Below are 24,321 nucleotides of genomic sequence, written 5' to 3'. Positions count from 1 at the left end.
TTATTAAACCATCTCCCCCAGGCGCTAGAACTGATCCATAGCAAAACTGCAAGATTTTGGAGCATTTAACTGCAAGATTTTGGAGCATTTATGGCAAGGGAAGAAAATAATATCCTTATTAAGCTAGCAAATACAAAATAGTACACCTACAAGGAGAAAGGGGGCAGCAAAAGGAGGAGAGAGAAGAGGAAGAAAAGTTGCAGAAAGTCAGCAATGCAGAAGGAAGAATGTGGTTCGCAGGAAGAACTGCTCTTGAGGATCTGAGTGTGAAGAATGGCACAGCCTGGACTCTCAAGAACCTTGTGCTCTCCCAGTGACACCTTTTGGGCAAAGGGTTGAGAGGCAAGGCTGTGCTCACTAGCAAGACTCCTGCAAGACAAATAATTTAATATGGTCTCTGATAGGATAGACAGCTGATAAGACAGACACGCTAAACCTTAACAATAGAAGGCAGAATGCAAGTGCATCTCAGTAAGGTAGCTGAAAGGGGATTATTGCTTCATTTAGAACCAGGGTACAGAGTCATCAGTTATATGGGGTGGGGGTGGGGGGGAAGTTGGAATGTGGTGAATAAAAAAGCCAAGTATTAATTAGTTTAAAAAGTAAATCGTGTTCTACAAAATAAACTGACAAACAAAATAGAAACAGAGGCATAGATAGACAGAAAAGACTGACAGCTGTCAGAGGGGAGGGGAGAGAGGAGACTGGAGGAAAGGAGGTGAAGGGATTAGCCAAAAACATATATACATAACCCATTGTAGGCACAGACAACAGTGTGGAGATGACCAGAGGAAAGGGAGGAGCAGGGGCTGGGTGGAGGTGGGCAAAGATGGAGAAAATGAGGACATCTGTAATAGTGTCAACAATAAAAAGAAAATTTTAAAAAATTGTCAAATCATAAAATCTTATGTAAAAAATATGGCTTTCCACAATTCTGAATAAATATTCATCTGAAAAAAATTGTGTTCTAAAAATCCAGATTTTACGAATATATACATATATAAAACTTGCAAGATGTAATGATCATGTGTCAAAGCCAAATAATTAAATACAAACTCCCTTTACTTGCATGCCAAGATCTGAGCTCATAGCTCTGGATAAATAATAACTATAGTTCATTGACCCACATGAGTATTAATGAGCTCATCAACATTTTTTTTCAACAATCACAGACATTGCTGTACTTGGAAAATTAAGTAGAAAGTCAGGTCAACATTAACATTTCTCTGCTAGTTTAAGTCTACATTTAGAAATAATTTTATAAATTAAATGTCAAGTGTATTTATTTTGAGATTACCTAGAGACATTCAATTTTGCATTTCAAAGACTTTTAATATCCTTTTGTATCTCCATATAAAATATCTATCTACATCAAAACCTTGAAATCATTTGTAGATATACTTTTTCTTTTATTGGCTATGCTAAGAATATTTACCTGTGGGAACTATAATAATTCCAAGCAATTTACTGTCTGGCCAAAAGTATCACATTTGCACATAATTTATTGATGAAGAACTTGTGCAAGCTTAAATAGCACTTCATCAATAAATGTTTTTCTTAGCTGTTCTGGGACAGAAATAGTGCATCCCTTTTTGGCCTAGTATTATATGTATTTATCCTAAATAGTTGAAAAACTTAAAATAGTTATCCAATAACTAGACTATTTTGAGAACCTCCTTACCATGTTCACTGAGAGGATATTATTGAAGCAGATGTTCACTACCTCACTCACAGTCTGCCCCTTTAAGTCTTCAGGGAGAAAATTCCTTCTGCTCTTAGCACCAGGATGGGTTACACACATGGGCAACTGAGTTATTTCTATCTTATTATGATTAAGAATCTTTCCCTCAACATATTAACTCACCGCATTTCCCTCCTTTTAATGGTTGCTAGAAAATTTAAAGCAAAAGTAGAGATCACTTGTGTATCTCAAGACTCCACACTATACACTGTTTACAGCAATAATATGTAATGGAAATTATTATTATTGCCAACACCTTACATGTATTAGATTTCATTTAATATTCATAATAATTCTAAAATATGGGACATTTTATTTTGCCATCTTGACCAATGAGGAAAGTGAAGTCTAGAGAGACCCACCAGCTCTCCCAAGGCTAGAGAACTAGTAGTGGCAGATCCTGACTCAACTGAAGTCTTTCTGATATTGAAGCTCGTGCTGCTAACTACTAATCCATTAGTCTACTCCTAGTCCTGCTGATACTTGCACCCTTTTGACTATTTTCTTTCACCAATGAAATGCAGTTAATAGAACAGAATTATTTGGATAAACACCAGGGCTCTTCCAAAGGCCCTGTCTGATCGACAAAGCTCATCTGGCTCAAGCTGCCCAAGTTTTGGGTGACAAAAGTTCTACACTGCCAATCTTTTCTCCAGGTGGGTGATATGCTCTTTATGAGTAGAGGAGAGATCAGGGCAGCTCTGCAGTTCAGAAAAGGATCAAATCACTGCCAGGAAGGTCTCCTGAGTCTGTACGTTGCTGCCGCGCATGCCCAGCTAAGCCACCATGTTGGCTGTATGTATGGCTTGTGCACAAAGACACCTGTCAAAGGGGTACAGGATGGACCATGGGGCCTGAACTCCAGCCTGTGCTCCATGCTAGTATTTCCAAATTCCCAACAGATATGAATCTTCAAATTTTGGAATAAGAAATCAGAATTCCCAGAAATTCTTAGGAATTCCAGAAATCATATTACCTCATGCTTTTTTCTAAACTTTATTTACATTGTAAAAATAATAATCCTGACCATACTAGAGAATAATGTTAAAGAGTGTATCATTTTTTGTGTGGTAGCAATGCTAAAAATATCAGAGGTGATCTGTAAAAAAAATAAGCTATATATATTACAAAAACATTTAAAAATTATCTCTACCTGATATTTGAGACCAGAAAACACTAAAAGAGAGGAACATTAACACAATATAAAGGCCAAATAAAAATCACTTCAGAAAATGAAAAATGATATTAAAATATTTACATTTATAAGATATCATTCTTAAAATTAAATTTTAAAACACACAAAGCATTGATCGTTCTATCCAACAGTGTTGGGTTTTGCTTCTTGGCTACTATTCTAGATGTAAAAAGGTAATTTTTCTTTCATTTTGTATTGACATTGCTCAAATTATTAAGAGGCTTCTAAAAGCATAGCCAAGGCAGGCATTAGGGTTTGCTTCACATAAGCTCATTTCCTTTTTTAATGATGAAAATATTTTATCTGTTTGTCCTGATTCTGGATTGGCTATCTAAATCTTTGTTGTTTTTATTAATTCAGATTTAACATCAGTTTCTGGTTTTATAATGGAATGTTCCACAACATATTCACATAATCTTCCCTTTGAATTTCTTCTGTTAAATTACTTAGAAAGAACAAATTGTAATAATATTCAAACACCAAAAAATGCCAGCAAAATTATTGGGTAGTACATCCAAAAAACATAACATTCAGATCTACTTAGCGAGCTTGACAAGGCTACAGTGGAAATCTCAATTAAAATTTAATGACTTATTTTGCTTTCAAATTTGTTATTTCTTGAAACACCACTAATAGGATTTGTATAAAGTATACTATGCATATAAACATATTAATAGTTATGCAAGAATGATTCACTGTTAGCAGCAGACACACATTTAGAGCATGGCAAATGCTACAAGCAAGGCTGACATTAGATTATGATCACTTCTCTCCTACTTGCTTCTGTCCTGACGCTTAGAAATGCCTACTTTCAACTTTGATTGTACTGTTAGCATTGTGTGTTTTTTCAACTTTATTGAGGAATAATTGACAAATGTAATTATCTCTATTTAAAGTGTACAATGTGCTGATTTGATATACAGATATATTATGGAATGATTACCAAGCTTAGATAATTAACTGCTCTTGCTTACAATGATGTTAGTAAGTTCCTTTGAATCAGCAATGTCTAAATTTTAATTCTCCAAAGAGAATTAGAATCCTTTCCCCATTTTCCAAATTTCTTGACTACCTTTCCATGGGATTCAGGAAAACTTTTCTTTTTCTATAAATTGCACCTGAGGCTGTGTCTGACAGAGGAAGGGGCATATGTTTCTTGCAAGAAAAACTTTTTCAACTGACCTATGCCTACAAGGCCATATCTGTGCAGGGCCTTGGAGAATTCACAAAAATATGCACAAATAGGCTCTTTTACCTCTCAGTTCTGGAGGACCTCAAAGGCACAGGAAAAGTACCCATTAGCACTTTAGGAGTTACCCAAACGCCTTTAAGTGTGCAAAGGCATTGGCAAATGTCCCTGTTGATTTGACCAAAGACATGGAGAAGCAGAAGGAAAACATGAGATAAGCCATAATGTTGTTTTCACAAGTACTTCTGGACTTTTGCTTTAAACACAGCCTAGACGTGATCAATATCAGCTATCCAATATCAGAAAATAATATTACTCTGGGTTTTGGCAAATCATTTTCTTTGATTCTGTCCCCCCTCCCACCATCCAAGTACTTAAATACAACATTATATGGCCAGTTATTATGTAAACTGTTTTCATATGTATGTTTTATTACTGAATATAATAAATGGAATAAATATAAAAATGGAAATGCACCAATGAATATTTTAAGTTCCTACTATGTATCAGACACTATGCCACATGTTTCAAATGTTTTCTCAATCCTTAAACTAATCCTATAGGATACTTATTTTATACCATAGGTTGAGAAAAATAAGGCTCAAACCAAACTTTTCAACAGCCACACTGCTAGTAAGTGGTACAGCAGAAAAGTTAGTCCAACTTCAAACCGCACTGGTGGTAAGTCATAGTATCTGGTGCTACCCAGTTGCTCTAAGCAAGATAGCTGGCTCTAGGCAGCCTGCCTGCTCCAGGAGGACGAACCTTGTCATCCTAGAGGGAAGAAGACCTTCCTCCCTGTACACATTTAAATAAAAATAGGGTTCCTACAACCCTTCTTTGAAAGAAACATACAATAAACTTGGAAGCAGAATATACATTTTGGGGCAAGGATTTAAAAATAAACATTGCAAACATAGTACAAAGGGTCTGTCTTACCTTCAGATATTTCACCAGCTTCTGAATCTGCCAATATTCCGATGGCAAATCTGCATTTGCTTCCTGGCGATGATCAGGTGGTTCTTCATCTTCTTCACTCTCTGAGGAGCTCTCACTAACAATTTCCTCAACCTTGTCAGCACTCTTACTAATAACAACAACATATAATAAATATATTTATGTTACAGCATGTACATGTTTATAATGTTACTATTTCAGCAACATCTCTTTAAATGATAAAAACTCTCAAAAAAACAAAAAACAAAAACAAGAACAGAGGGGCACTTCCTCAACTTGATAAAGAATATGTACAAAACCGACACTATCATTGTACTTACTATAGTGAAAGACATTTTCCCCTAAGATGGAGAACAAACAAGGATGTCCACTTTGACCACTGCTATTCAGCATTGTACTGGATTCTCTAGTTCCAGATATAAATCTAACAAATTTTTTGTACAGGACTTGTATGCTAAAAACTACATAATGCTGGTGAAATAAATAAAAAAGTCCAAATGCAGACACACATAGTGTTTATAGATGAGATTACTCTACATAGGAAAAACATCAAAATCCTTGGCACATTTTTTAAAATAGATATAGCAAGATTATTCTAAATTTGTGTGAAAAAGAAGGAAACTAGAATAGCAAAAACAAGTTTTAAAAGGTGAGAAAAACCACTTTACCATATTTCAAGATTTACTATATAGTTATAGTAATCAAGACAGTGTGGTATTCATGAAAGGCTACAGATAAAGATCAACTGACTATAATAGAGACCAGAAATAGACTCACATAAGCACACCCAACTGGTGTTTTGTTTTTTTTAACAATCCAAAAGCAATTCAATGATGAAAAGACAGTCTTCTCATCAAATGGTGCTGGAGCATCTGGACATCCATAGGCAAAAAAGTGAAGCTTGGCCTAAGCCTCACACCTTATAAGTAAAATTAACTCAAAATGGATCATAGTCTTTAATGTAAAAATAACACAACTTTTAGAGAAAAACAAAGAAAATCTTCAGGACTAAAGGCATCACAAAGAGTTCTTAGACATGACATCAAAAGCACAATCCATAAAAGAAAAATCTATACGTTGAACTTTATCAAAATTAAAAACTTGTTTTATGAGAGACCCTATATTAAGAGAATGAAAAAAACAACTTACAGAGAGGAGAAAATATTTGCAAACTACATATCCAACCTAGGATACCCAAAATAGATAAAGAACTCTCAAAACACAACATTTAAAAACAAAACATGATCTGATTGGAAAATAAGCAAAAGACATACAAGACATTTCACTAAAGAACATACATGAACAATAAGCTCATGAAAAGATGTTCAATATCACTAGCCATTTTAGGAAATGCTAAGACCATAATGAGACAACACTACACATCTTTTAGTGCAGCGAAAATAAAAAATATGGCAATACCAAATGTTGGCAAGGATAAGAAGAAAGTGAGTTTCATACATTGCTAGTAGGATAGTAAAATGGTACAGCCGCTCTGGAAGAATCTAGCAATTTCTTACAAAGCTAAACACACAATTATTACATGTGTTGGCAATTGGGCATTTATCCTAGAGCAGTGGTTCTCAACCTTCTGGCCCTTTAAATACAGTTCCTCATGTTGTGACGCAACCATAAAACTATTTTCGTTGCTACTTCATAACTGTAATGTTGCTACTGTTATGAATTGTAATGTAAATATCTGATATGCAGGATGGTCTTAGGTGACCCCTGTGAAAGGGTCGTTCGACCGCCAAAGGGGTCGCGACCCACAGGTTGAGAACCGCTGTCCTAGAGAAATGAAAGTTTACATCCATATAGAAATTTTTCTATAATTATTTACAACCACCTTAATTGTAATAGCCAAAAACTGAGAGGAATGAAAATTTCCCTCAATACGTGAGAAATTACAGTATGGTACATTCATACCATGGAATACTACTTAGCAAAAAAAAAGAGACAAATTACTAATACAAGCCACAACTTGGATGAATGTCAAGAGTATTAGATGAAAAACACAGCCAGTACAAAAATTTATGATTATGTTTATATGACATTCTCAAAATGACAAAATTATAGAAATGGAAAACAGATTAACAGCTGCCAAGGACTGGGAATAATGGGGGAAAGGGAATGGGTGTGACTATAAGGGGTAGCAGGAGGGAGCTCTGTGTAATGATGGAATAGTCCTGGTTCTGGATTGCCACAGTCACCACACCATTTACATGTGACAAAATGGCATGAAGTATACATATACATTGTACCAATGCTACCCTCCTGGTTTTGATATTATGCTGTAGTTAGCCTAGATGTCACCTTTGGGGGAAGCTAGGTGAAGGGGAGATGAGACCTCTCTGTAGTACCCCTGTAACTTTTTGTGAATCTATAGTTATTTAAAAATAAAAAGTTGAAGAATTGTCAGACAAATTAAAGTGTTTATTAGATTGACACCCCCCAAGTAGTATAAATGTAGTAGAGTATCTTAAAGTTTTGTTTTTGTTCCCAAGTTGAAAACTTCATAGTGTGAGATTTCTGCCATTTCTTCCAGCTCTGCACTAAAAGAAATCCAGTATGATCATTGTGCAAAACATTACTAGTAACTGTCAATATAGGTATCTTGGCACCCGAAGAGTAAGAATGCCATTAGTTAGGATTAGTTAGCATATCCTGTAAGAATGGTGTTAAAAACTGGTTAACAGAAACATACCGAACCCATTGTGCTTTTCCAGATGAAACAGATGTTGCTGACTTTTCAAGTCTTCCGCCATGTTTTTCCTCATGAAATGAGGTTCTGTGTCTAAAAACATTCTTTATTAGTTATTTTTTGATGATTAATAGGAAATTAAAATAGAAATGTATACAAGTATTCCAACATTTTCATGCCCCAAAATTATGTGTTTTCCAGACACAGAGAATTTCCTTTGAGCAGTCATGCACTTTCTATAATGAAGAAGCAATTTGTTCCGTATTCCTTTGTACTAGGAACATGTGAAAGGCCTTTACTCTGTAGCTTTTAACCTAGTAGATTACTGCCTTGATTGTAGTTGTCTATTTTTTTTACCTTCTCCACCCAATGTTACAGAAAGGCCTGTATCTGATTTTCTATGTATCCCCAGCTTTAGCATAGTCTTTGGCACCTACTTGGTTTTCATTAAACACTTAGGTAAATTCTTAATTTAAAAAAATAAGAACATACAAAAAGCTGAATTTAAAAATTCACCTCCCACTTAACAAGTAGCCCATGTGATTTCTCCGTGTGTTGTATCATCTTTTTCAAGTTATTTGCCCAACTTACCAACTACATGAAAGTGAATTGTGTTCTTCCATTCCCTTTCCAGAACCCATATATAAACCCTGTTGCCTGTCAAATCTCTCTGTTTGAAATAGGAAGAGGAGCAGGAAAGAATACTACTCTGTATTTTCTTATATGAAATAAAGTTCTGTGAAAAATTAGGCAAATATGGTCACTAACGATGGTTTTAAAATCCCATCATGCAAATGTCTACATACTCTTTGGACTCAACAGTGGTCTTCCAGTTTAAGCTTGGCTTTAATCTCTTGATCATGTGATTCTTCCCAAAATTAATTTGGTTTTTCTCCAACGTGCTCTTGTCTGAGCCAGGATTAGCTTTCCGTAAGGCACCTGCTGCTTCCTTCTTCGGTGTCTCATTAGGCTGACTCTTTTCCTTTTGCAGTTCTTCGTTAAATTTAGTTTGCTTTATTGAAGAAAAAATTAAGTACCGTATTTACAATGATATCCCTTCTGAATTTTCTAGTGCTCTCTGAAAATTAACATTGGTGATAAATTCAGAAAAGGAAGTCTCAGACGCATCTTACTTCTGTTGCTCACTGACACAATTGACTAAGGATACCTTCAGCACCAAGGCCGTTACTGGAGTTACACTGATGGTAATGTGATGTTCCTAAACTTCACCTCTGCTGTAGCACACACAGATACAACTGCAGGTCGGAACTCCTCACTCTCCATCACCACTAGAAAAAATTAAATTCAAACCCTATATTGACTGGGAGTCATCATATTCAAATTGCTAAAACCAAGGATAAATAGAACATCTTAACCTAGTCAGACATGCAAGACACATTATAGATAGAGGAGAAAACATAATGGTTAAAAGAGGCTTCTCACCAGAAACAACGCAAGCTAAAAGAAAATAAAATTATGTCTTTAAAGTACTAATAGGGGAGGAAAAACCTGTCAACTCAAAATTCTATACTGACACCCAAAATATCTTTCAAATTTGAAGGTGAAAATAAAGTCTTTCACAGATGAACAAAAACCAAGAGAATTCACCATCAGAAGGCCTGTGCCAGAAGAAATGTTAGTGAAATCCTTCAATCACAAGGAATATCATGCCAATCAGAAACACTGGATCTATACAGAGAAATAATCTATAGAAATGGCAAAAATAAACATATTTATAGAAATGGAAAAAATAAATATAAAACTCCATTATTTTTAATCATTCTAAAATATAATTTACTGAAGCATAAGTAGTAACAGTGTTTTGAGGGGTTAGTACATAAAAATAAAATATATGATAACAATAGCACAAAGGACAGGGAGAGGCATTCAAGTACACTATCATGAGGTTCTTAAAATATTTGTGAAATTGTATAGTATTACTTAAAGTGGGACATAATAAATTCTATGTATATACATATATATACACATATATACATATGTGTGTGTGTGTGTGTGTGTGTGTGTGTGTGTATACTAGAGGCCCGGTGCACAAAAATGTGTGCACTTGCGGGGGTGGGGGGGGTCCCTCAGCCCAGCTTATACCCTCTTGCTGTCTGGGACCCCCTGGAGGATGACCACCTGATGGCTTAGGCCTGCTCCCTGGGGGATCGGGCCCAAGCTGGCAGTCAGACATCCCTCTGGCAGCCTGGCAGCACTTGGGGGATGTCCACTTACCAGCAGAGAGCAGACTTAAGCTGCAGTTGGACATCCTTAGTGCTGCTGAGGAGGCGGGAGAGGCTCCTGCCACCACCACTCTACTGGTAGCTGTCAGCCTGGCTTGTGGCTGAGCAGAGCTCACCCTGTGGGAGTGACCTGACCACCAGGGGGCAGTTTCTGCATTGAGCATCTGCCCCCTGGTGGTCAGAGTGTGTCATAGTGACCAGTCATTCCCAGTCATTCTGCTGTTAGGATCAATTTGCATATTACCCTTTTATTATATAGGATATATATATATATGAAGTCCTAGGGCAGCAACTAAGAAACTTTTTTTAAAATGTAACTGACTAATGAATAACATGAATAAAATTGAATCATTTCTAAGAGCTCAATTCAAAAGGACCTAAACAAAAGGAAAAAAAAGAAAAAGAACAAATGGGACAAATATAAACAACTAGCAAGATAGTAAATTTAAATTCAACTTTATCACTAGTTATGTTAAATGAAAATGGATGAAAAAGGAAAACACAACTATTTGTGGTCTAAAAGAAAGGACTTTGTATTAAAAATATAAATTATCAAAAGTAAAATGCTGAAGAAAATATTCCATTAAAAACAATTAAAAGGGCCGAAACCAGTTTGGCTCAGTGGATAGAGCGTCGGCCTGTGGACTGAAAGGTCCCAGGTTCGATTCCGGTCAAGGGCATGTACCTGGGTTGCGGGCACATCCCCAGTGGGAGATGTGCAGGAGGCAGCTGATCGATGTTTCTCTCTCATCGATGTTTCTAATTCTCTATCTCTCTCCCTTCCTCTCTGTGAAAAATCAATAAAAATATATTTAAAAAAACAATTAAAAGGAAGTAGAATAGCTATATTATAATCAGACAAAATAGACTTCAAAATAAATAATATTATCAAGGATAAAGAGGGAGATACATAATAACAGAGTCAATTAACACACAATTCTAATTGTGTATTAACTAAACAGCAGAACTTCAAAATATATGATGCAAAAACAGATCTAAAAGCAAAAATAAGATAAATCCACAATTGGAACAATTCAAAACTTCTCTCTCAGTAATCAATAAAATGAGCTGGCAAAAAAATTAATAAGACTATATAGATGATGATGATGAAGAGGAAGGTTGGAAGATATTGATGAAGAAGGGGATGAGGATGAAGGTGAAGAAGTTGAAGATGATGAGGGGGAAGTAGGAGAGGAAGATGAAGGAGATGACTAATGAACACTGATGGATTCAAACCTTTTTTTTCATTTTCTCCAGTCCCTGGGAACAAGTTGCATTCTTTTTTTTTTTCTTTTTCTCCCCCCTCCCACCCCCGCCCCTTGTGCTCAGTCGCCCTGTTTTGAGGTCTTTTTTCTTTCTCTCCTTTACACCACTGTTCTCACCTTATTTGGGGGTGGGGGATGTACCTTGAGCAGAATACTGTGGGAAAAGAATCTTTGCCCCTTTCTGGTCCAAATTCATTTTTATCCCTTTCTGTCTCAAGAAAAACTTAATGGAATCAACACTACCATGCTCTGTGGGAGAAAAAGAAAAACCTTCTGCTTCCTTAGCTCTGCTGGGAGCTGGAGCTTGCTAGGCCCCAGCTCTAGCTTTTTTCCTCCTTTCTCTGCATATTGGGTCAGAGATTACACTGTGTCTCTATGTGAATATGAACAGTTAGCATTTACCAACATGTACCTATCTAGTTTCTCTTGTTTAAAAAAAGAAAAAGAAAAACTTAAAAAGGGGGGGTTACAGAAGGTCAGCAAAGAGTGGGTTTGAGATGTTTGGGTGGGTTAAGTGGGCATGACAACATGGCTTCTCCTTTGGCATGTTTAATTGTGATGTTTAACAGACATCCTTGCAGTCTAAGATGACACTTTTAAAATAAAATTCTCTCCTAATGATGACTTGAGCCCTGCCACTCAATGGGAGAATCAGCAGAACCTGTAGGATCTTATTCAGAATTGACATTTCTCTATTGTAATTTTGTTCCTGTTTATTTTTAAATTTTCTTTTTGTTTCACTGGAAAGGAAAAATGATGCTCAGTTTTAAACATTAAAAGAGTACAAGTTGCTTTGTTACAATAAAACTAAATGTGTATATAAAGGATTTGGTGCTTTTCTCTTAGAACAGATATGTTAGAACTTGTTTAACATATCAAACTTTGTCAGCCTAATTTCGTATTTTTTGATACGCACTTTGCAGGATGATCTCAGGGCTATGTGGACTGAGTAAAAAAGTTTGAATCAATTTGGGTGATTAATCAGTGTATTAATGTCGGGAAAACACCATGAGTACAATTTGCTATCAGTTTCTGAAAATTTTCAAATCATTTGGAATTCCAGATTGTGCAAACTTAGCTCAATCAAACTTAGTTGTACTTTTAATTTTGTATATCAAATTGGCTTTTTAAAAATGGGTCTCTATTTACCTGGATATAATAACAGTGCTGGCCACCGCCACCAGACAGACCTGGCGCTCACGTTGAGTTACACACGGGGCTATGGCTGGCATGTCTTCACTGGCACTATAAAGGTGGCTCAGAAGACAGGCTTGCAGAGTAAGAAGTCCATGTTGGTGGTTAAGAAACTCAGGTTAGGAGAACTTTTGTCCCTTAAATACCAGCTAGTTAGCTTATCGTTCTCCAATGAGACCCGTCTGTGTGAATCTGGGTGAGATGATGGACTCTGCTCTGTCTGCTAGATGCCATTGTGCATAGAACAACATTTTGAGAAGCTACCTAATGCCTAAGCTTTTTAATGCTGTAAAGTATAGTAGCTGAAATTAAATGCCAGTTAATTTTTTCAGAGATGAATTAAAGGACAGCCTGGTCAAATTCAAAGCTATTTGATGTATAAAACTTTATAAGTGGAACTACTAGTATTCCATCAATAGGCAAAGTGTAATAAAACATATCTAGCTGGATAGTATGTAATTTCTGCATAGGTCTATTTAGTGAATACATCACTGTATACTGGTCAGGAATCTTGCTCTAATAAAAGAACATAAAGATTTTTTTTAAAAGAATATATAGAAAAAAAGAATATTGAAGACCTGAGCAACACTATAAATCAACTTGACTTAATTGATATTTATAGGACACGCCAGCCAACAACAGCAGAATAAACACTCTTCTCAAATGGACAAGGAAAAATTCACCAGAATAGATCATAATTTGGGCGATAAAATAAACATCAACATGTTTAAAAGAACTAAAATCATAATAAACCACCTTCTCTTAGTACAAGGGCATTGAATTTAATACAATGATGGGAACATCACCACAACCAAGCAGTGATGGGCTCATTCATGTCTGGTGTTTTAAGTAGAGGCCTCCTGGGAAGACTATAATAAAGCACCGTCTCCCTTCTACCCAAGGCAGTGTCAGAAGAGGCCCATGGGAGACTTCCATCCCTGCCCAGCAATAATGAAGCACTTATATCACCATGGTTGTCAATTGAGACTAAGAGGGGAACTTGGACTTTCACTCCCACCTTACCATACCCGCAGACCTCCACCAGTGAGGCATCAGGAAGACCTGCTAAAACAGGAGATTTAAATAAAATCCAAAGTTTCACAACATAATGACAAATTGTCCAAGACACAATAAAAAATCGCTCATTATATCAAGAACCAAGAAGATCACAACTTAAATGAGAAAGGATGATGAATAGATGCTTATATCAAGATGAACTACATATTAGAATAATCTGACAAGATTTTAAAGCAGTTATCATATAAGTGCTTCAATGAGTAATTATGGAAACTTGAAACAAATGAACAAGAAAGTCTCAACAAATGACTAGAAGATATAAAGAAGAACCAAATGGAAATTTCAAAACTGAAGTTTATGAACCAAAATAACTCACTGGGTAAGTTCAGCAAGAGAATAGAGAGGGTAGAGGAGAGAATCCATTAATTTGAGGATATAGTAAGAGAAATTACCCAATCTGAACAAAGAGAAAATAGATTGGGGAAAAATATGAACAGACCCTCCAGATCTGTGTGTGCACATGACAAAAAAAAAAGAGAGAGAAAAAAAATCCAACATATATGTCACCAGAGAACCAGAAGGAGAAGAGTAAGAAGGTCAGACTGAAAAATGTATTCTAAGAATGTCTGAAATTTTCCCAAACTTGGAAAAAGACATAAATCTAACATTTAAGAAGAGAAAAAAAACCTAAACACAATAAACCCAAAAAATCCTTGCCAAGACACATAATAAGCAAACCATAAAACTAAAGACAAGGAAAATTCTTAGCAGCAAGAGAAAAACAATATTTTACCTATAAGGGAAAACCAATTACAATAGATTTCTCATGAGAAACCACAGAGGCCAGAAGGACTAGAATAACATTTTTCAAGTGCTAAAAGTAAAGAGCTGTCAACCAAGAATACCATATCTAGGGAAAATATTCTTCAGCAATGAAGGAGAATTCAAGAAGTTCTCAGATAAAGGAGAACTAAGGGAGTTTGTCACCAACAGTCCTACCATAACAGAGTAAGTTCTTAAACAGAGAGGATATGATAAAAGAAGGAAACTTGCACAATCAGAAAAGAAGAGAACAGTGAAAGCAGTGGTAAATACAAAAGACTTTCTAAATGATGCTTCATCGTTGAAGTAAAAAATTTAACATTGTCTCATTTCAATGTATGGAAAGGAAATAAAGACAATTATATTATAAACTAGAGGTCCGGTGCATGAAAATTCATGCACTGGAGGGGGGATCCCTCAGCCCGGCCTGCCCCCTCTCACAGTCTGGAAGCCCTCAGGGGCAGGAGGCGACCCGGCGATCAGGGGAAGGTGACATCCCCATCACACCTCTGCAGCTGCCACTGCCAGCAGCGCAAGCCTTGGCCGGCCCTGGTTACCTGAGCCTCGGGCAGCCCTGGGCAGCTGGGGAGCTGAGGAGACTGGGGGACTCCAGAGGCAGGCACACGAAGTGGCCAGGCCTTCCCATGCGGCTGCCACCACAGCGGTGCGGAGGGGACGGGGCAACGCCATCTTGTGACTGTGGGTGCTGCCATATTTGAGGGTAGGTCAGTCAATTAGCATATTACCTCCTTATTGGCTGTGGGTGCCACCATCTTTGCAATGGTGTGAGGGTCAATTAGCATATTCCTTCTTTATTAGATAGGATGAGAGAAGGTAAGGGATTTAAAGGGTGAGATTATTTGTATACTTCATGAAAACTGGTAAAAAGATAAGTAGATTATGATCAATTATGTATACATAATGTAATAAAATAGCAACTACAAAACAATCCATACAAAGAGATACACTGAAAACACTGTGGATGGGTAAATCAAAATGAAATTTTAAAAAAAGTTATTCAAGTAATCCAAAGAAAAACTATGAACAGAAAACAAACTAAACTGGCAGACTTAAGCCCTAACATATCAATAAGTAAATGTAAATGATGTAAACACACAAATTAGAGTTTCACAGAGTAGATTTTTTAAAATGACTCATCTTATATGCTATCTACAAGAAACTCAATTCAAATATAAAGATACTAGAGGCCTGGTACATGAAAATTCGTGAACTTGTGGGGGAGGGGGCTCCCTCAGCATGGCCTGCACCCTCTCGCAGTCCAGAACTCCTCGGGGGATGTCCACCTGTCAGCTTAGGCCCGCCCCCTGGGGTATTGGGCCTAAGCTGGCAGTCAGACATCCCTCTGGCAGTCTGAGAGCCCTTGGGGGATGTCCAACTAATGACAGTGGGCCTAAGCCATCAGTCAGACATCCTTAGAGCTGCTGAGGAAGTGGGAGAGGCTTGGCTTGTGGCTGAGCAGAGCTCTCCCTGAGGGAGCACACTGTGTTGAGAGTTTGCCCCTCTGGTGGTTAGTGCATGACATAGCGAACTGTCATTCTGCCATAAGGGTCAATTTGCATATTACCCTTTTATTATATAGGAGGATAGGTAGCTTGGAAGTAAAGGGAGAGGAAAAATATACCATGCAAACATTAGTTAAAAGAAAGCAGAAGAGGCCACATTACCAAAAGATTAAGTAAACTTCAGAAAAAAGAAAATTACCAAGGACAGAGATTGACTTTATACAATGATGAGATGGTCAATCTATCAAAAAGATTTAACCATCCTATATTCATACGCAGAGGTGCAAACACAAAAACAGAAGTAAAAGGAGAAATGGACAAATTCACAATTATAGTTGGAGGACTTCAACACCTCTCTCTCAACAACTGATAGAAAATCAGCAAGGTTACAGAAGAACTGAACATCACCAAAAACCACATGATGTAGTCCACATTTATAGAACAAGCCACCCAATACAGCAGAATACACATTCTTTTTAAGCATCTGAAAAATACAGGATGGTGTCCTGGCTGATGTTCTCCATGGTTAGAGCATCGGCCAGCACATCAAAGGTTTGAGGATTCAAACCCTGTCAAGGGCACATACTTGGGTTGTAGGTTCTATCCTCTGTACAGGTCAGGGTGTGTGTGCAAGAGGCAATCAATGGATATGTCTCTCAAATCGATGTTCTGTTCTCTCTCCCTTTCTTTCTCTCTCTTTCTCTCTCTCGCCCCTGCCTCCCTCTTTCTCTCCCCTCTTCTCCCTCCCTCCCTTCCACTCTCTCCAAAAATTAATAGGAAAAATAACCTCAAGTGAGGATTAACTCATCATCTACATAAAAAATCCTCCAGAATTTATAAACCACATACTAGAACTAGTAACTTTAGCAAGGTTTCAGGATATATAACCAACATACAAAAATCAAGTGTATCTGTATATAGAAGCAACAAATAATAAGAAATCAAAATTTTAAAACTAGTATTAATGATAGTCCCAACACAGACAGGTTTCACAAGAGGTATTTAAGATCCATGCCCAGCAAGTTACAAAGCATTGCTGAGAGAAATTAAATAAGACCTAAATAAATGGCAAGACATACTGTGTTCATGGATTAGAAACTTCAATATTGTTACGATGTAAATCCTCCCTAAATTTATCTACAAATTCAATACAACCTCAATCATAAATCCTTCAGGCTTTTTATGAATAAATTGACCGACTGACTTAAATATTCTTTTTGGACATGCAAAAGATGTAGATTAGCCAAACAACTTTGAAAAAGAACAATAACACTGGAGTATTGACACAACCTGACTTCAAGACTTACAAACTACAATAAATCAAGACAGTGTGATACTGGTATAAAAACAGAAACAGAAATACACCCACACATATGGGTAACTAATTTTTGATAAAGGTATAAAGGTAATTCAGTGGACAAAGGATAGTTTTTTTCAATAAATGGTGCTGAAATAATTATATATATACATGCAAAAGGGGAAAAAGGAACTCTCATCTATAGTCATATCATGTATAAAATAGAAAATGTGCCGCAGGTCTAAAATGTAAAACAGAGCATTTGAAAACTTCTAGAGGAATACACTGAAGAAAATTTTTGTGACATTAGTTTACACAAAGCTTTATTAGATATAACACTATAAAAATTAATAAGTTGGACTTCATCAAAGTTGAGGGAATTTGCTCTTTGAAAGACCCTATTTGGAAAATGAAATAAGCCACAAACTGGGAGAAAATATGTATAAATCATATATTTGACAGAATACATAAGCCAAGCATATGTATATAGATATCTCTTGCAATTAAAAAATAAGAAATCAAACAATCTAATAAAAATATGAAAAAGATCTGAATAGCCACTTCAGCCTATAAGATATATAGATGGCAAATAAGCATATAAAAGGGTGCATTCAAGACATGGTAATTAAAATTCACTGAGGTACCAGTATACACCTATGAGGATGTCTAAAATTAAAGAACTGACCATGTCAATTATAATGACTATATGGAAGAACTGGAACTCTCATACACAACCAGAGTGAATGTATAATATTACAACCACTCTGCAAAGCAGTTTTCCAGTTACTTAAAAAGTTAAACATACAACTATCACATGACCTTGCCATTTAACTCCTAGGTTTTTACCCAAGAGAAATAAAAGCATATAAGCATATGTTATGTAAAAATAAATATCCATAAACAGAATGTTAAAAATAAGAAAAGAGAGCTTAAATTTTAAGGATATGTGCAATATTTGGAAGATAAAATAAAGGAATATTTATAGAAGGGTGGGGAGGGGTGACAGAAAATATACTTAGAGGATCAATTTCAGAGGTCCAACATCCAACAAGTACATTTCAAAAAAAGAACAGAGAGGAAAACAATGATTAAAGATAAAACACAAACAATATTTTCCATTTTTATGCACATATGATTTCTATGCATGTATCATTAATGAAAAAACAAACAACCGACACCAACCATAACATCATGAAAATTACAGAACTTCAGGGCTGTGAGAAAATCCTAAAGACTTTATTAGATGGCAAAGCAACGCAACCAGGTAACATAAGTAAATGCCTTTAAAATTCTAAGTAAAAGTTATTTTCAAACTGTCATTATAGAAACAATTGAGAGAAAAGAATAAAGATATTTTCAGGCATGTTAGCCATCAATTTTTCCCTCTTATGTGCCTGTGCTACTCAGGAAGCTCTACCAAATTGATGGGGTGTACCAAGAAAAGGAAAACTGAACAGAACAAAACTTCCTTAACATGATCAAGGCCCTATATGAAAAGCCCACAGGTACTATATTTAACTATCACATGGTCTCACTTATTTGTAGAATCTAATGAACAAAACTAATTAATAAAATAAGACCCTAAGCATGGAGGCATAGAACAGACTGACATACCTCAATGTGGGGGTGGGGTAATGAGGAGAGATGAACTAAAGAACTTATATACTTACTAGAGGCCCAGTGCACGACATTTGTGCACTCGGGGGGTGTGGGGGGGACAGGTCCCTCAGCCCATCCTATACTCTTTCACAGTCTGGGAGTCCTTGGGGGATGTCCAACTGATGGCTTAGGCCTGGCTGTCAGACGCTCCCCCTGTGGGAGTGCACTGACCCCCCGGGGGCATCCTGCATTGAGTGTCTGCCCCGTGGTGGTCAGTGCATGTCATAGTGACTGGTCGTTCTGCTGTTTGGTCTATTTGCACATTACCCTTTTATTATATAGGATATGCATAGCCCATGGACATGGGAAATAGGGTAGTGAAGACCTGGGAGTGGGTAGGGGCTGGGAGAGGGCGGGGAAAGGCAGAAGAAATGGCAGACATCTGTAATACTGTCAACAATAAAAAATAAAAATGAAACTATATCTGGTCTCAGCAGACAGCTTCCTGCATAAAACAAAAACATCCTGCTAAGTGAAATAAGCCAAACACAAAGGACAACTATATGTATCTACTTATATGAAATCTCTAAAATGAAAAATTCATAGGCACAGAAAGTAGATTAGAGTTTATCAGGAGCTGAGGGAAGGAAGACCAGAAAGTTATTGCTTAATGGGTACAAGTTTTAATTTGGGATGATGAAAAAGATTTGGAAGAGACAGTAGTAATTGTTGTGCAATATTGTGAATGCAATGAATAGCACTGAATAATGTATTCAAAATGGTTAAAGTGGCAAATTTTACATTTTATGTATATATTTTATAACAAAAATAGCAACAACAAAGGAAAACTCAGGTCCAGGAAACAGGTGATCAAACACTAGAAAACAAAAAAGAATCCACAGGAAGACAGAGAAATGCCATGACAAGAGCAGGAACAGTCCAGGAAGAAAAGGTAGCACTCCCAAAGTGGCAGGTTAGGAAAAAATGGGCCTGAGAAACCATCTCTATTGAACTGACACCAGCTTGAGAATCAGCCTGAAGATCAAGTACAACATATTAGTGTTTCTTGCATATCGTTCTTACTCATATCAAGTTTAGTCAACATTTTATTTTCTTTGTTCAGCACTATTTCAAAAACCAGGGAGGACACAAAAGGCACAGTTCTACGCACATGCAGTTAGGTAGTGATCATGGGATGAAAATACTCAAAACATCTAGGCTTCACTAACAGGACTGAGTCCTTTATTCTTAGTGTTATGCATTCAAAAGGGAAAATGAAAACAAAGTGAAATGTATCTATCACCTAAAGCAAATGAGAAACATTCTTAAAGTACTACCTTACAATATTTCTTACTTTACATTATTGTGTAAAACACTCTAGTAATTAAAAGCAGTGCCCAACAACAGGTACATTTACTCTAACATTTTACACTACAGAAAGTTATCATCAAGTAATATTATGCTATGGAAGTTCAAAAGAGACTATAAAACTTACCTGTTTAGACATATTTTCTGAAAATTTTGCTGACTTTTCTTTTAAACATGTGACAAGGTCTTTATAAATCACTCCTTTTCTCTCATAATTAATTTCCTCATCATCTGTTTTGCCCTTTGGGAGAAAAAGTTGGTGCTATTATTTAATATAACAGCAATATAAGAAACTGATCAATATATCACAACCCAAGTACACATTTTTTTCTTCTCTAAAGGATCCATACAGTAGTCTTTATATATGAAATGTAAAGGCAAAACCCTTCCCTCTTAAAGTACTGTTACCTATTCACTCATTCTTTCAGCAAGCCTTTACTGAGTACCTCCTATACGCAGCAGGGCCCTCTGCTATTCAGCAAGGGAGTGAGAACCTCCTTCCCTCTAGGCTCCTCTAAAGAGAAATACATTATGACTTCAAGAGCCTTTGAGGTCATAAAAGGCCTCAAGATTAGAATGCCACCACAGGAAAGCCTGTGTTTCTATTTGTCACCCTGCTCTCTTGTTCTGTGTAGCTCTAGGCGTATTCTCTAGGGTTATGTCTCTATGCAACCATCTGTCTGTCCTTCCACCTTTTCCTCTGTCTCTCTTCTTGTCTTTTTCCCCCCTCATCCCTCTCTTCTTTCCTGCCCCCATTATTCTCCCTTAACCAAATATATATGTAACTGTAGTGTATTATACATTTTGTTGTAATTACTGAATAGTTTCATGTTCCTTGTGCTTCATTTTTAAACTAAGGGGAATACTTAGATGTTTCCATATCAAATAAACTGGTCTGTGAATCAATGGCCTTTTATAAGAAGCAAAGGTTCCTTATCCCACTCAGGAAAGTCAACACAAATCATTCCTTTTTTAATTTTTTATTTTTTAATTGGAAATTTCACTTTTCTAAAGTGGCAAAACAAACCAAAAGCAAAATTATATTTTGGTCATCTCCCTTCCCTACTGCAGAAATAAGCTAATTGTCATGCTGATCAGGAAAGCACCTCAGGCATGTCAGGAGAGGCGCTACAAGTAATCAGGAGCACAGCACAGTAACTGGACACCAACCCAAGCCCAGGTGTGACAACTCTCTAAGCAGTCCCCTGTAACAGCTGGGGCCCCACTAGGGATTTGGGTCCTCCCTGCAGAATTTCCTGGTGGTGATAGGGGCAGAAATAAAATATTGGGAACCAGCTATAATTGTAAGAAATATTAACCATGCTCTGTTAACCGTGATTGTTTTGTTCTGATTAAAGAAAGTACCGGGGACCTGGGAGCTCAACTGGATATTATCATGGAAAGATTAACAACTTTGTTGCAGAAACCAGCCCTTTGAAGACATCCCCCCCCCACACACAGAAATCAGCACTTTGAAGACACCCCCGCCCCTGCCCCATCCTTTTGCATATCTGTAAACTACCCATTTGCCCTTTTTGCCTACTTCCCCATGTAATCTCTGTCCTTCTACCCAATATAAGCTGGTTTATGGTAGGGTGCAGAGCAAATTTTTGTGGATGACCTGCTGCTCTCCTAAAATACCAGCAGTATTGGAATAAATGCTCATATGATTTAACCCTGTCTCTGCTTAATCGGCTCAAGTAGAAACAGGCAGCATGGACCCATTGACTGTCCGGTTATAGCGAGACCCAAAACTACACTGAAGACACTGAGGGCAGGGTATTGCAGAGAAGAAAGCTGAACTCCTTCTAGCTAAATTCAGTGAACAGATAGGAGACTCGAAAGTTCTTTAATCTAGAAAACTCAGAAGGCTATGTGCTGTTTCGCTCTCAGCTCAAAGCTCACCTATCCACACTCTGTTGTGTGATACTCGGGCTGGGAATCTGCAAAACTGTTTCACCTTTGCCAGGCAGGTTAGCTTCAGTCAACAGAAAGTGAGAGAAGAGACATGCTCCCTTCTACTTGGCACCTGTTCCTGTTCGTCACCCCAGCAACGGTCCCACGCCCCTGGCAGTGGCAGTTGCTTCCAGTAGCAACAGTTGGTTCTAATTTCCAGAAGTATTTCTACCTGTAGTCCCAGAACAAGGCTCTTCACACGCTCCCCCTGAGAAATACCTTCATCAGCCTACCAGGGCACCGTCTTCAAAGATTTGAGTCTCTGCTCTGACAAGATCCTCTGAGCTCCTGAGGGACCAGCACTAACTGGGCAGCATTCACTCCTCAGACGACTGGGTCACAGTGTCATGGAGGCCACCTGAGCTCCGGGGGGACTAGCACAGCCTAGAAGTGACCAATCCTCAGAGGTGTAAGTCCAAGTTTTGTGGGGAACCCTCCTCTGAGCTCCTAAGAGACCTTCACCCAGGTAAGCAGGGTCTACTCTCCAGGAGTCTAAGCCTCATCCCTGCAAGGGTCCTCCTCTGAGATCCTAAGGTACTCACACAGCCTGGCAGTAGCCTCTCCCCAGGCATCAGGGTCCTACCTGCATGGGGCACCTCCTCCAGGCATCCACATTTTGACAATCCCTCCTCCTCTTCCCTTTATCCCTCAACTCTGAGGGCAGAAGCTGCAGTTATTGCTTCTGTGTTATCTCAGTGCTCTTTTTCTGACTTTTCTTTCCTTTAGTACTTGTGATTATGTTAAAGAGGTTTTTCTTTTATGGAGTGGAATGAGTCTGTTGGAAGCCATTTCTTAGAAGACTGGCCAGTGATGGGGACACTGGGGCTAATTCTGAGATAGCAAACACACCCAGCAAAAGGATCTGCTGGAATCCCACAGAACAGCGTTACATTTTCTACACTCACTGGGGTTCAACCCTAGAGACATGTCTGCACTTCAAGACACCGAACTAAGCACCAATGTCAATTCTGTTTTTTAAAAAGTACTTACACCATTTAAAAACACTCCGTCTTCACTACAAGTAATGTACAAAGTTTCAACATCATGTGGTTTCACCAGCACATAACAAATTTCCCCCAGAATCTGCCTCCAAGGTGGGGCTCAACATCCATTTGAATATTCATAATCTGACACCAATTATCAATCAGCTTAGAGTTTTGTAAAATATGTTGGCTCAAAATAAATATTATTAAATTGTTTTCATTTTCTTAAAAATTAAGTTCCAGTGTAGCTATTGAAGCATTTTGAATGGTAATTATGAAAACATATATAACATAAATGAATCTGAGATGTAAACCTGAGGTATATTTGATAGATTCCAAGATTGATTGTTCTCCTTTTCGCGAGAAGCTGTTTGAGCAGTTCTATATCGTTCTTAACTGCCGCTGAATTTAAAGGTATTTCTCTGAAATAAATGTTTAGATCTTCATTTAAAATATTTTATAACAGACTGTATAAAATATACATGAAGACATTCCATTATGTCAAGGGAAATATTTTTTTATAATTAAAATTGGAGGTAATTATAAAACAATAACAAAACTGCAATTAATTTTAGCCATGTTATAATGTCATAACACTGTCAAATCATCAAGGAATTACTGAACAACATTAAATATACTCACTTAAATATTCATTTTATTTCTTAATGATAATACTAAAATACTAGAAAGCACTACAAAAATGAACAAGTTTTAAACCTGAAAACTCTACATAATATTTACGTTATAATTTAATAATTTATCTGAGTCTTATTAAGAGACTCCAAATATTCTAAGGTCACTTAATGTCTTCAGAATTAGATGAAACCCCACTAGATTGTTTAGCACTGTTAAGAGCAAATTTTAATTTTTAGAACTAGAAATATCCATGTGATAAACTAAAATTTTATTCCAATACAATTGAATGTTAAATCAATAGCAATAATTCCCATACTTTATTTTTCCCTAAAACTCTGAAAGCACTTTTTGCACTAATGTTTAGAGTTTTATCTTTTAAAATACTCAAAATGAAATATGTTTTAGAGAGAGATTGAGGAGGTGTACATCCAGTTGCTTAGGTAGCATGGCAGTTTTCTTTTTTTTTAAATTAAATCTTTATTGTTCAGATTATTACATTAGTTACTCTTTTTTCCCACCATAACTCCCCTCCACCCAGTTCCCACCCCACCCTCTGCCCTCACTCCCCACCCACTGTCCTCATCCATAGGTGCACGATTTTTGTCCAGTCTCTTCTCGCATCCCCCACACCCCTTTCC

General features: G+C 37.1%; 1 protein-coding gene across 1 annotated transcript in view; it reads right to left on the bottom strand.

The window, feature by feature from the left end:
* LOC102762417 (armadillo repeat-containing protein 4-like) overlaps positions 1 to 24,321 on the bottom strand; it is a gene marked incomplete at its 3' end in the record, with an annotated part of 121,372 nt that overhangs the window by 72,505 nt on the left and 24,546 nt on the right. The window contains 8 exon segments of the mRNA XM_015559050.1: positions 5,065 to 5,212; positions 7,784 to 7,873; positions 8,587 to 8,792; positions 20,236 to 20,349; positions 23,055 to 23,191; positions 23,362 to 23,413; positions 23,415 to 23,469; positions 24,072 to 24,139. Of these exon segments, the coding sequence (XP_015414536.1) occupies positions 5,065 to 5,212; positions 7,784 to 7,873; positions 8,587 to 8,792; positions 20,236 to 20,349; positions 23,055 to 23,191; positions 23,362 to 23,413; positions 23,415 to 23,469; positions 24,072 to 24,139 (870 nt within the window).

Source organism: Myotis davidii, unplaced genomic scaffold (assembly GCF_000327345.1).
Source record: "Myotis davidii unplaced genomic scaffold, ASM32734v1 scaffold494, whole genome shotgun sequence".
In the NCBI taxonomy this organism is placed as follows: Eukaryota; Metazoa; Chordata; class Mammalia; order Chiroptera; family Vespertilionidae; genus Myotis; species Myotis davidii.
This window is presented reverse-complemented; position numbering and strand designations above follow the sequence as displayed.